At 47.0% G+C, this 14710-nt stretch overlaps 1 protein-coding gene across 8 annotated transcripts in view; it reads right to left on the bottom strand.

Annotated features, from left to right (window-relative positions):
* The window catches only part of rasal2 (RAS protein activator like 2), a 41059-nt gene that overhangs the window by 14038 nt on the left and 12311 nt on the right, over positions 1–14710 (bottom strand). For 6 of the 8 annotated variants that reach the window (XM_086204741.1, XM_086204737.1, XM_086204734.1 and 3 more), the window contains 4 exons: positions 12817–12944; positions 12606–12729; positions 3156–3262; positions 1152–1264 (listed from right to left, as the gene is read on the bottom strand). In XM_086204741.1, coding sequence (XP_086060867.1) covers positions 1152–1264; positions 3156–3262; positions 12606–12729; positions 12817–12944 — 472 coding nt within the window. Of the gene's footprint in view, positions 1–1151; positions 1265–3155; positions 3263–5250; positions 5418–9708; positions 9845–12605; positions 12730–12816; positions 12945–14710 lie in introns of those variants that run through there. The other 2 variants (XM_086204740.1, XM_086204739.1) reach the window with 2 other exon arrangements.

The raw sequence follows: 14710 nt of genomic DNA on the forward strand, positions 1-14710 counted from the left end.
GGTTCCACCACCAGCAGGAAGTGGTCATCTCCTGGCTCCTCCCCCAGCAGCCAATAGGATCGCTCCATGTGATTGTGGTGATTGAACCAGTAAATCAGCTCTGGTGAACAAAAGTTGATGATCTTCCAGGTTGAGTTCATCATCTTCACTAATGAACCCTCTGATGATGCTGGAAGCCTGGATGCTACATTAGCAGTGCTAAGCTAATGTTAGCCTATGAAGAACTACACCAGGGTCACATGACTACAAGGTCACCACCACTGAGCTTCAGGCTTCTTCTGTTTCCCCTGATGACCTTTAATGACCTCCAGGACCTCTGTAGCCTCCTCTAGACTCTTGTTAGCAACCCAGGTTTTTTGGAACTCTCAGCAAACAAATATTAACATCAAAAATACTAAAGTTTGTACAGCACTGATTCCAAAATAACTTAATATCTTTGAAAATGTAAGAAAAATTATATGAAGGCATTCTATTTTAGCATTGTATCATTGTAAACTTGCTCGTCTGTAGCCATGGCAACCTGAGGCTCCTCAAACAGGTGCACATTCAGATTTGTGTGCTTTGAGGGGGGGCTAGCCGGCACCTTCTGTCCCTTTGCTCAGGGGGGGTAGCAGCCACAGGTCTCGTCCCAGCTAGTTTGTCACGGCCTCGGGGGGTTCTTCTGGTCTCCTGGGGTCTTGTTGTATGTCGATAAACTCACAAACGCAGCGTTCAGTTGTGGCTTTGTCTTTGCTGGTCGTGAATTTCACTCGCTTTCCTACTTTTCTGTCAGTCGTCTCAGGTGTGGGCACCGATCGGTCGTGTTGCTGCGGGACGACGCCACTCTAACCTACAGGTTTTTGGCAGTCTTGGTGGTCAAAGTGGCTGTGGAAGTATCACCATAGAACAACCTCTGTGTTTGTTGATGCCGCCAGTTCAGCGTCACTCCTGGTCGTCAGCATCTGTCTTGGTCTTCACGCTGGCTGGTCATGTGACCACACAGACGCGCTGGTGGGCGTAAAGCTAATAAACGCTACACACTCAGGGGATTGTCACGTTCAAACACACACTTAAATAATCTCACATGCAAGCAGTGTGCTTGTGATTGAACTACGTCACAATGAAGACGACCTTTGACCTTTTGGGTTGATACTGCTTCCCCCTCACTGTACCTGTCAGCATCGGCGGGTCGCAGCACCGGCAGCCGCAAGCTGGCGTTTCTGTCCAGTTTGGTCTGACTCTTCGTCCTCTTAATGGAGCCTTTGAGACGTTTGCTGAAGAAGCCCTGAAGATGAGGAGAGTGTCGAGGTTAGAGGAGTCGAGGCTGCTAAAATGGCAGACACGTTCATCACCAGTGGCTGACCTCAGCTTGGAGGAGGAGTCTGACCCTCCCAGTGTGAAGAGGAGGAAACCACCTTCACTATGATCGTATCACCAACAGCTGCAGCCGGTGGTGGATGTGGACAGACAACCGCCTCCCCAACGTGTTAGAAACAACTCAGAACTGCGTGTCTCATGATGTGGCTCGATCTAATGCCAACCTAAAGACAGGCAGGCAACGGCTGCAGAAAGCGACGGACAGATCCTGTCCAGAGCTCGTCACAGTGGATCTCTGATCCAGCTGCTGTCACCAGCTAACAGCAACATGGTGGCTGTTTACACCACAGCATCATCAAGTCTGTGACTCAGAAGTTAACGGATTGGCCTGTGATTTGCTTTCCTTGGTCACAAGCCATGAGGAAATTCCACTGAGCTCCGCCTTTCACCCACATTTGCCTCCATGTTCTCTATTGTGCTGCATCATCATCCTCAGAGCCGGGTGAGGAGATACAGGCCCTTCAGTGGCTAGCTTAGCACTTACCCTCCCACACCCCTACTCCCCCCCAGCCGCGATGACTCCCATTAACCTATTGGAGCAGGAGTCTCTCTACTACACAAGCTGATCACAGTGATCAATCCTGATTACTGGTCTGATGTCCTCAGTCAGAGGATGTGTGAACTCCCAGCATGCTCTGTCTCTCCTCCAAGGAAAGCCTCCTGACAGTCGTCTGTGAAACCACGACAACTCCGATGATGATCCTGATTACAAGCCAGCTGACTCACACGTCGCCGACACACAGGCATCCTGATCCACACTGACATCCTGAATTTACACCTTCTTGATATTTCTAAGTTAGAGGGCTTGATCAATCACCATGCCGGACCAACAGGGGGCAGCATTGCTGCGGACCACTCAGACTTCATCACACTTTTCGATGACTGAGACCATGGCACAGCTCCCTCCTGCTGCCACCCTCTGGTTCATTCATTGTCCCAATTTTGCACTGGCACCCTTATCAAGAGGTCTAGACCAGGGGTGTCCAAACTGGTCCAGTAAGGGCTGGTGTGGCTGCAGGTTTTCATTCCACCCGAGCAAAAGCAACACCTGATTCTACTTAAATCAACTAAGCTGTGTCCACACAGCTCATTTGTTGGATCAGGTGTTGCTTTTGCTGGGTTGGAATGAAAACCTGCAGCCACACCAGCCCTTACTGGACCAGTTTGGACACCCCTGGTCTAGAGCAACTCCACGCCACAGCCACAGTTCACCCTTCTCGCCACACTAACTCACCGTCGCCCGCTGGGGGACAAGGTGCGTCCATGATAAAACCATCCTTCAATAGCGCGTTAATGATTTGGTTCACTTCTTCGTCTTCTCTCTTTTCTTGCTTTCAAACTACAATCTCACAATAAACAAATGTGTGCCGCAGACAGTTAATGTGATCATAATTCTGACGATGATGACCTCTGAAAGCTGTTAAATATCTGTCACAACACGTCAAAAAGACACAGTCAGGTTGGGACTCGTGACAGATGAAGATGAAACGTCGACAGCAGCAGAAGAGATGAGAAGGCTAAATATAGTTCCGCCTCGAACCGCTGGCAGATCTTCTCAGCAGCAAAGAACCCAGTGATTGTGTGGTCATGGCGGAGGCACACGCCATAAATGAAATATAAATACATGTATGTGTGATTCTGTTACCTTGCCTTCAAAACATTTGAAGACATCTGACATTTATCTCCTCATTGACATGGGAGTCTTGAGTTTCTGAGCATCTACTGTCACTCAGATGGTTCACCAGGTCGACACTCAAAGGACCTGCAGGAACTCGTCTGATCATCGAGTCTCAACTCACCGGCACTTTGAAAGGAGACGAGTTTGGATTGTCAATGGCCACGTTTTTCTCTGCACTGGCCAGACCAGAGATACTCCTCCTCCTCGGGGAGCGCTCCGAAGACACTTCTGCAAAGACAAAGATGGAGAGGGTTGGTTCGAGTGATGCATCATCACCTCTGGCTGTGAGGGAGGATGAAGACATGGCCACCAGGTGTGCTGCTTTGATGACATCATCTGGGGGTTATTAGATTTGAGTGATATGTTTTCAGTGATTTTAGGTCAAGGCTTGGTTCTGATCTTCAAGTCCCTTTGGTGCAGGTCTCTGCAGCGGCGACCTCCCACTGACCTTCATTATGTTAACTTTTCGATCATTGCAAGAACAGAAAATAACTAGTTCACTAGTCCAGGAACAAACGCTCATGTACATGTACGCTTCATAACAGACCCATGTTTTCAATAACTGTCAACCTTTTTCTTGGTTAGTTTAAGAAGTGGAGCTTAATGACACCTTTGCCGTAGCTTCCTGCCCTGATGATGCTGATATTTGTAGGCAGTAGCAAATCTCAATCTGTGTCCCACTTTCACAAATCCGGTTCATCTAGAGAATGAAGTTTCTCTGCTGTGAATTCAAGCTGCAGATGAGAGTAAACATCTTTGACCCTGATGCAGGTGGTTCCTCCTGAAACATGAGAACATCCAACCAAAGCTACACTTTTCCCTCCTAACAAGTTGAAATGAATGATTCTGGATCTCTGCTCCTGGCGCCAGCATCTGTCCTTCTGGAGACGCTCCGTCCCCTGCCAGCCCAACATGAGGAGTGCTGCTTTCTAGGAAAACCTCACACTGGCTCAGACCGCTGCACCCTCACACACTCTCAGCTCACCATTGGCTGTAAGATCTGAATCATCACCTATCAAAAAAAGATCTTAAACTCTGGTTAATTTGATGTCTTTGGATTTGATTCAGCCATCCACCGGACTGCAGGATGGCCTGAAAATATTTTGGTGGTCAAAGGTCAAGGACACTGCAGCAGGTACAGCGGTGGTCTGTCTTATCAGCTGGGTATCAGGCGGTACATCTTGCATCCTCCAGGGAAACAATCAGAAATGACATTGCAACCAGCCAGTCATGCAACTGTTAGAATACTTAAAAGCTTTGTTTTCATCCAGCTTGATCATGTTAGCATTGGCCAGTTAACATTAGCCTGGTTTGTGGCCACGCAAACGCTGGACAAGAGAGCCGAAGATCTTTTTTAAAGATTCAAGAGCAACTGAACGTCAGTCAATAGTTGCTCTCTGGCTCATTGATTCTCAGCTAAATCCACCTCCTTCTTCCACTCCAGCTAACCGCTAACTGAGGTCGCTGTAGTTTGTCTCCGCAGGCCGTTGACGCGCCTCCTCTCCTGCCACTAACAGCTGCTGGAGCATTCCTGACGGCGCCCCGGCAGCAGCCACACACCACACGTGACAATGACCTGCTTAGATGGACCAGTGCATCTCTACTGCCGGGGAACGCCGGGGGGGGGGGGCTAAATTTACCTGTGTATCTTTGACAAATCCTGGACAGTCAGAAGAATCAAATAAATATAAAAATACACATAGAGGAAAAACAACTACATTTGTGTTTAAGCCAATCAAACGTATTTATCATCTTTAATTCTTATTATGATGGACATTAAATTGACTGGTCCTGGGAAACGATCACATGACACAGCAGCAAGAATTAACCTGCAGCAGCAAGAATCACTGAATGTTGCTGGTGAATATCAGTCCCTGATAATTCATCACTGATGCTTGAATGGGACAGGCGTCTGCAGCAGGAACTGAATGGCTGACAGCGACAGAGGTAGCGAACGCAGTATGCAGCGGTTAGCGCTCATCAGCAGAGCTGGATCAAGTTCCAGCTGCGGCATGCACGCTGCACTGACAGGAAACCAGGACAAACTTTCATGCACAGCTTTGTGACGGCTCCCTTTTCCTTCCTGCTGCTCAACAAATCCTCCTCTTCTTCACTGCCACTGCTGAACAGAGCAAAGTTGAGGCAACATGCTGCAGGAAGGCAGGACCGCCTCACAGGCCAGTCACATGACACGGACACAAACACAGACATGCTACCTCGATCACAGCTGTTCCCCATCATCTGAGGACACGCAGGTCAGCCGGGATTGGCTTGGTACGCCACTGCCTGTCAGCCAATGAGGTTAAGCTGTCAACGTCTGTCTTGGTCGGTGAACATCCTTCCCTCCGACCTGCCTCTCCCTCCTCAGCTCTGCAACCTTGCTCCTCATCACACTCCCTCCTCACTCGTCCTCTCTCCCTCCCTCTCTCCCCTCTCCCTCTCTCTCTCAACGCAGAGGTTTTACCGCATTTATTCAATCAATCGCTGTAACTGCTCTTTCCTCCTTCCTGCTGTCGTCCCCCCCCCCCCCCTTCCCCCCCACACACAATTACGGAACAAGTTTCCCTCTGCTGGCAGATGTGGGACACAACTCTGGAGGCTTCGGCTGTTAACGGCGTGACAAAGCAGGAGCACAGAGCGGTGAACAATCTCCCCCACCCTTCATCACCTGATCACCATTTACAGGTTAATGCAGACTGAACGTATATGAGTCCTCAGACCCGCCAGAATGGACGACGGCGTGGCACTTCCTGTCAGGGCTGAGCAACGCCATCATCAGGTGCCAGTGGGGGAACAGCATGAGTGGACACTGATCACCACCATCCACCCAGACACCATTCATCAGTCACGCACCACACAACCTGCTGCAGACAAGCCCCCCCCCAGACTGACCCCACGCCAGTCACGCCCCCGCCACAGTCACACAGACACACTAACAGTGAATGCATTAGAGGAGGGTTAAAAACGTCTACATACCGATATTTTATCGATATACATTTGTAGGAAAGATTATCGATACATAAATCCCAGTATCGATCTTTTAAAATGCATTCTATTTTACCCATTTATTTTTTTGTTTTGTTTGCCCCTTCAGTCTGGCGTGATTTAGTGCGTCGTGCAACGTTACTGCAGTCAGATGATCAGACCTCACCAGATCCAGGCCATGTGCCTCCGATCAGAGAACAGCAAGATGGCGGAAGCGCAACTTTAATCTCCGGCACATTTAAGAGCCGACGTCTGGCAGCACTTCGGCTTTAAGAGGCAAGAAAACTGCACTCGACTTGACAAAAATAATGCTGTGCACAAAATGTGCAAAGTAGAAGTAAAGTACAACGGAAATACTACTAATCTCTGGAGCCATGTGACGAGGCATCACCCAGAGGACACTCAGCAACCAGGAAACTACAAGTCCCTGCAACAACCCTCGCTGGAGACAGCATTTGGGACCAAGTTTCCGTCCACGCCTCCACGTGCAGAGAACATCACTTTGGCTCTGGCAGTTTTGATCTGCAAGGACCTCAGACCATCCTGTGAGGTAGAAAATGTAGGCTTCAGACCCCCGTCCACACTGGAACCACGCTATGTGCTACCGACACGGAAACAACTGAGTCAAGTCACAATCTCAAAGATGTTCAGAGAAGTTAAAAACAACGTCGCAACTGCACTGGAATCAGCAGAGAGAGTTGCCATCACTGGTGACAGCTGGACAAGCACAGCTACGATTCCTGCTTGACCATCACCTCTCAGTCCACTGACAGTCACTGGTCCCTCATGTCCCACGTTGACAAACGCAGGCGATTGAAGCTCGCCACACCGCGAGTCATCCTGCTGAGCTGCTGACGGTTTGTGGAAGTCTAAGTTGCCCTTTTGTTTTGAATGACGGTCAAATATTTAAATAAAAAGTGCATGATGTTGTATAACTATTGTTTAATGATCAGTTCTCAATGTAAATATTAATATTTAATGATGCAGCAGGGTAGAGGGTTACTTTTACAATTGAATTTACAGCATCAGTCCTTTGAGAAGCTCTTCCATTATCAAAGCAAAATTAGTATTGTAACTAAAATATTGCATCGTATACTGGATCGAATCGTATCGGAAATCGTATCGACTTGGGACCTAGTGTATCGGAATCGTATCGTATCAGGATGTCAGTGGTGATACCCAGCTCTAGAAAACATATGTATATAAACGTGTGAATATGTATATATAAGTGAATATATGTATATGAATATACATGTGTATATATATATACACACATGTATATGTACTGGTATATAGTATATATACACACGTATATGTACATATGTATAAGTATATACACACACGTACATGTATATATTTATATATAAGTGAACATATGTATATGAATATACATGTGTGTACATATATATATATATATATATATATATATATATATATATATATACACACACACACACACACACACACACGTATATAAAGAAATATATTCATACATATATATATTTCTCTATATGTGTATAAATAAATATACACATATAGATGTATATATATACACACACATATATATAGTGTATATATGGGTGTATGTACACACACACTATCTACTGACTGATTCCAACCCTGAGGTCAGTCAGCGACGTTTAGGCGTGGCTCTGTTGGGCGCTTAAGGCACCAAAAGGAGGACATGGGAGGATGTGATGTCATCATTCAGAGGAGTGAGGAATGCGAGGAATGTAAAGGCTGACACAATAAGAGCACCTGAACCAGTGAGATAACAGCGGCTCAAAGACGTCTCTGCAACAGCTGCAGCAGACTGGAACCGGCGTGTTGCTGTGGACGCTGGAGCGAATCGGACCAAGCAGGTCCTGATTCCCCCACAACAACGTGGAGACACTGAGGCGCTTCATCTGTGATTCCCACGTTTCAAAAACACACTGGTTCACACCAAACAGGACTCCTCCAACGGAGGTCTTCACGATTTGATATCTGAGCTGAGCGTCACATCAATCAGGACAGTCTTTTACCAGCAGCAGCTTCCAAGTTCTAGTTCATCTCATGTCACTTCCTTTGATCATCAAAACTACTGTGAAAACTTTTGTTGTGAAACACAAACAGCGATGAAAGTTGTGGTCGAGCAGGATGGCGAGTGCTTCTCCAAACATTCCAGGAATGCCTTGTCTCCTGGTGAGAGCGGTTGTTTTTGTGGCTCCGCCTCCTCTCATCCCCTCACATTCCTCAGAATGTATGAAAGTGGCATCTTGCCTGCTGGCATACCAGCTGATCTTTGAGACGCCTTCAGGCTCAGACTTGAGGGTCAGACAACTTTGCATCAGAGCTTTATACCATCGTTGCATGAATGAAACCACTTGTCAGTGACATCATCGCAGGAACAGTGAACTGATAACCGTTTTTACACTGACACCTGAAACAGCCTGCATGCATTCATGAAGCTCCGCCTCTCCCAGGTTGCAACATTCATCATAAAAATGGAAAATTGTTTGATATTCAGCCTCAAAGCTGGAAAGGCATTTGATTCCTGGGCTGGAAACACCGATCTGGGTTAATGACAACTTTGTCAAATACTCTGAATATAAAAACCCAAACCTTTACAGATACTTTCACACGCCACCTCGACATAAGAGGAAAATACAATTCCAAATGGAATTCCCCATCTCCATAAAATATTTGGGAATTAATGTTTCAAAAGACTGGTCAAACATTCAGGGAGTAACTATGTGCCAAGGAAAATAAGTCTGCTCCGTCGAGATGGTCTCTGCCCCCATCAGATATGAGTGACAGAACAGAAATCTATAAATATAAATATAAATGAATATATAACCCTAGATTCTCCAAGTTTTCCAGTCACGGCCTTTGGACATATCCTAAATCAACTAGGGGAATGGGACGGATGACAGGGAGGTTCATCTGGAACATCAGGAGACCGAGGGGGAGGTTCAAGGGACGATGCGGAGCTGTACCACATCTACAAGATCTTATTACGCTGCACACTTGGGACCTTTAGTACGGTGGTGTGCATCAAACTATCGATCTCACCAGAAGGCGAGAAATGACTCAGACACATGTGCCAACACAAACTTTACACGGAAATAATCAGACGGAACGGAACGCGAGCCATGTGAACCACTGAAGCTGGTCTTCGGTCAAGCTGTGGCCGGAGAGGTTAAGGCCATTACAGTTGGAGAAACAGGCAGGGATCTTTAGGTGGGTCACATTTGACCCTGGATTTGAACCTGCGGCAGGCGAGGAGAAGTTTTCCATCCCTCTGTTCAGTCACCTCAGATAGAAAATCTGAGTTGTCAAGAAATAAAGACATTTGGAGTAGAAAAGCAGGATTTCTATAGAAACGTGCAAATTTTGGTTGACTCTGCAAAAAAAAAAAAAAACCCTCAAAGCTTCAACACAAGAGGTTTTAGTCCATTTCATGCTCCCTCTTCTCCTGTTGAGGGTGGTGGGGGTGGAGCCTATCCCAGCAGCCTTCCCCCTGGACAGGTCACCAGTCCATGGCAGGGCCAACACATAGAGACAGACAACCATTGGCTCTCCCAGCCACGCCTACGGTCAATTTAGAGTCTGGATTAACCTGGTCCCCTCTTGATGTCTTTGGACTGTGGAGGAAGCTGGAGTACCAGAGAGAACCCAGCAGGAACAGGGAGAACATGGAGACTCACACAGAAAGACCCCGTGCTGCAGCCGGGGCTCCACCCACAACCTTCTTGCTGGGGGGCCACAGGGAGGACCACTGCTCCACCGGGCCGCCTGTTGATCACATTTCTCTGACAGTTGATCCAGAAAACAATCAGCAGATTTAACAATGATGACTATTTAACAATAGTAGACACGTAAAAAAAGTATATAGCCGCACAATTACAACACAGTACCTGTCGTGCTGTGTGAACAGTCTGCACCAGTTCTGACACGGATCAATCACTGATCGATAATGCTGACCAGCAGAAACGTCAATCAGATGAGACACAACTTGAGTGTGAACTCTGAGGAAAGGGTTAAGTAGCAGCAGCGTGACGGGGACTCACCATCAGGGTCCATGAGCGCCGCAGGTTGTCATGTCCTCTGAGAGAAACTCTGCTTCAGTCAACACCCACCAACCAACACACACACTTCCGCTTCACACTTTCACAATAAAAGTATGTCTGAGCGCTCCAATCACAGCTGACTGCAGCACGCCTGAGATGTTGGTGTTACTTTGGTAGGAGCTCCCAAACCACAAGAAAATACAACTGTTCAAACTGCTCTGTTTTTTTTACAAATCTATGTGGACATATTTTCTTGTGCTCCAGGTTCTATTCCTACTATTTGATCTATAGTAGCGTTTGTGTGCTGTGTTATTTCACCCTGGATTTAAGCTTCCAGGTGCAACGTGTAGTAAAAGAAGAATGTGTTCATCAAACAACAACATAAGAGGGTTTTATTCGATGGGGAGACAAAGACGATGCAGACGAGATGCAGCAGCAGAGTTTGTTCAGTCAGCTGCTGATTTTTGGAGGATATTTGATTTTGTGAATTTTTTTTACAGGAACTTAAACTTAACACTGGAAATCTTCACTTCTGTAAAACTGATGTATCAGATTACCTTCAATGTTTTTGACTATTAAGTATTAACTCATAATTAACGAGTGAAGTGATGCTGCTTGCTGGTAAAGTTTGATTTTGAAGGTAGTGCTGCTGGATGAGTGTTTTATTGTGGTGGGGCTGACAGCATAAGACAGGAATGCAGCAGATCCAGAGCTCAATCAGTCAGTTTCACCTCAACCAAGACACAAACATTTCTACTGACACTTTCCTGACGTCTTCGAAACCCAAACGACCGTTGCATTTTCATCTAAATCTCACCAGCGCTCACACCCGTTTACCTGCAGAGCACCTGGACGCCACAAGACGCTGACTTCCTTTGGGCCTCCATACAACCAGTCCATCCTGGAGGTTTTTAACTGGTTACAACAGTTTCAAAGTTCAAAGGTCTCAGAGGTGTTGAAAGCAGCCTGAGGTCATGATGACATTTTGACCCAAGGCTGCTTTCAACACCTCCGGATGTCTACAAGCCAGATGATAATTTCCTGTTTAATGGAGATCACAGATTCACAATCCAATCCTGTGGAGGGGGGAGGAGTCACGTCACTGCCGGGTAGCACACATCAGGGACAGAGAAGCTGAGTTAAAATAAAAATAAAAAATAAAAACCACAACAGAAAAGAACCAAGTCTGTAACTGGCCAGGTTCCCGGGGACCGTTATTACTGACGGACAGGAAGATGGAACATTACTTTCATAAAACTGTTAGGTTCAATATATGAATGAACTTTTCATTGTGTTATATTTATGTAGCCTTTAATTTCCAGTCAGGTTTGATACGAAGCTAATGATGCTCACAGCCGCACAGGAACATTAACGCTGTGGACTGCTAAACCACCTCAAGCTAGCAGCTAGCCCGCTAACACTCTTCACCAGTCCTCTTCAATGGTATCTTTTACAGAAGCTGGAAACTACAAACATGGCAGCATAGATGGTCGAGTGTTGTAAGATATTTCATAAAAAGGAGTCGGTTCTATTCTATATCCCAGAAAATGGGAGAACCCTGTCAAATTACAAATTACTATTAAATGTCAATAGGTGATGCAGTCGTCTTTGGAAGAAATGATCGTGATCCATCCATTCAATCAATGACTAATGATCTGATCGCCAATCGGAACAAGCCTAGTTTAGGCCAGTATAAATCCAGTGTTGAATACAGGTTAAATCCAGGTTTAGGCCAGTATAAATATATATAAACATATAAAAAGATCAACATATAAATAGCCCACGCCCCCCGCTGAGGGGTGAAGGAGGGTCTGATTCCATCAATCTGTTTATGTAATCTTATCAAACGATCAATCAATCAATGGCACATATAACTAAAAATATCTGCTGGTTATGTTAGCCGCACCAGAACCCCTGCAGTTCCGGGTGGGAACCCCCTCAGCTCTGCTGTCCCACTGGGGCTAGCAGAGTCAGTCCTGTACCTTCAGAGGGACACTGGACGCTTTGTCCTCAGACATTCCAGCTGTCCCACGCCATACAGCAACGCTCCCACACAGAACGGCACAGTAACCAGCTGCACCTCATTGGCTCAGCATCCTCAACTCGCTACGACACTTTAACCAAGCCAGAACCTTCGGAACCTGAACCAGACCTTAAGTTAAGAAACAACTCCAACAATATCTGATATCTCACGCCTGACCATAGCCACGCGTCTGTAAATGGGGGCACCGGTGGGTTAATGGCGGGCTGAGGAATGATGGATAACAACAAGATCATTCCGCCATCTCCTGTAAGAGTCAAATACTCTGGAATACTTCAAACAGTGTCAGAAGGAACTCTCCCGCTAGGGACGCACCAATCCACTGTGACATCAGCAGGACCCCCGAGGTATAAGTCAACCACCTCAACATGGATCACACAGACCCCCCCCAAACACATCAGATCACAGTAATGCAGATTCACTTCCTGTTCCTGCAGCACTTTTTAGAATACAAGCAGTTCAGCATGTTGTTGATGTCATGGCTGCATCTTACCCAGCATGGTAGCGCCCTCTGTCTGAAACTCTGGCAACTGTCCCTCCGAGGGTACACTGACGGTCCTACGGAGGCTCCGGCCCTTGGCAGAGTCTGTGGGGCTTTCCTGAGCCTCGGTGGCAGCCTGGGGGGAGACACACATTATTGCTAAACAATCAGACTTCAGATCAGCGTTAGAGTCACTGGTGACAGTGGCGCTGGAGGTTCTGACCTCATCGTCCTTGTTGAGCAGGACGAACTGGCTGTCCGTCAGGATGCAGAACTTTCTGTCCCAGGCGCCTCCAGCGGCGTACGGGCTCTGGCCGCAGGAGAGTCTGTGGGCCGGAGGGCCCTTCACATCTGAGGAGACAGGTCACGTTAGAAACCACTGGCCGCTGATGGACAGCAGAAACGTGCCAATAGTTCAGTGTGTGCTGAGGAACGCGTGGAGAGATACCGAGGAGCCACCCTTGGCTTGTAACCATGACGATCCGGGACTTTAACCTCGTTAAAGACATGGGACAGGATATGACTTCAGTTCCTCTTATCTGATTTCTAATATCCACAGGAGTTCAGATTAACACTTCCTTTTTCCTGTCCTGTGGCAGAACCTGAGTTGTCCCAGCGGGGGGCGCCCTCTGTCCACACATCCATGTGTTCCACAACTCAGCTGATAGCAGTCAACCAATCACATAGCAGCAACTTTAAACGATGATATTAATTGACTGTCTCCATAGTTTCCAGGGTTTTTTCTGTTGATTGACCCCTGATTGTTTATTTGATCAGCAGAGTTGAGGGGGCAGAGCTGCAACCATCAGCTGATTGACTGATTAGTCCCTCAGAAGTAAATCTACTGGGATCATTAATCAATACTTCCAGACATTTAAAGAGCTTTCATTATTTATGTATTCATTCTTCAGTTAAAATTCAGTTTCAGACCACCAGACCACCCTCCCTCTTCTTCTTTGGTAATAAAGCTTGTCGGACTCTTCCAGCAACAAGACAAACTTTCATTTCTCAGTTCACAACAACAATAAAACAGTGATGCTCTGATCAAACCTCTATGATAAATTCTCCTGGGTTCCCTGTCAGCTGCTAGAAACTTCCACATTTCAGCTCTTGAAACAAGAATCTCATCAGAGAGGAAGATGAAGACATCAGTGACTGAGGGCTGAGGAGCAACAGGACACGTGATGTTCTGAGTTTAACGGCAGCAGAACTGCAAGCAGCGTGCGTTGGGGCTGAGAGCAGCTGCCGTTCTATTTCTAGCTGGGTCTTTAGTCACTCACATCAGCGCTGCAACCCCAAAATCCCCTCGAGACCCCTGAGCCACACCTGCTCCTCGCAAGAGCCACCAGGACCACAGGACCAAGAAATGGCTGGCATTTCTGAACTCTAGCTATTAATGAGAGGGGGAGGGTTCTGCTGAGACATGAGGACAAGTCAATGGAGAACGAACATGAGAAGTGGAGATGGGACAGCCAGCTGCTGATGCATCCTACCAGATGCTGCAGCCACACAAAACCCCTCCTACCTCCTCAAAGGTCAGGCGGTGCTACAAGGACGGTCCTCCATGACGATTGAAACCATTCAGCATCAACATCGCGTCCCAGAGTCTCTAGTGCCTGTTTTTTATTATTAGTGGATGTTTGCCAGAGAAGGTAGAGACTGCAGCTTCCTCCACCAGCTGACAACAAAACTAAAATTACTACTGGACCCCAAGAAGAGGCAGAGTGTTGGATTATGAGACACCTGATGCATCAACATGCATTAACAAGATGCCATATTCAACTTCAGACTTTTATTTTGAAGGTTTGAGACCTGACTGACATCAGCACGTTGGCCAGGAGGAGCTCAGTTACATAATCCCCCCACCCCCGAACACACACACACACACACACACACACACACACACACACACACACACACACACAGCCCAACAGAGGCTGCTTTGTCTGCCAACCTGTATTCCTTCTGCAGAGGGAGGGTCTGGTCTCCACAGCGACCAGTAAATAGAGTGGTTTTTTTTCCAATCAGAGCAGCAGAACACATCATCATGGCTTTTCAGGATGGGCCAGTGAACCAGCGATAGCGTCACAAACACTCCCAGCTTGTTGTTTCAGGAC

The sequence above is a fragment of the Aulostomus chinensis genome, chromosome 5 (genome assembly GCF_037954235.1).
Source record: "Aulostomus chinensis isolate RoL2024-O1b breed Wild chromosome 5, RoL_Achi_v1.0, whole genome shotgun sequence".
NCBI classification, from domain to species: domain Eukaryota; kingdom Metazoa; phylum Chordata; class Actinopteri; order Syngnathiformes; family Aulostomidae; genus Aulostomus; species Aulostomus chinensis.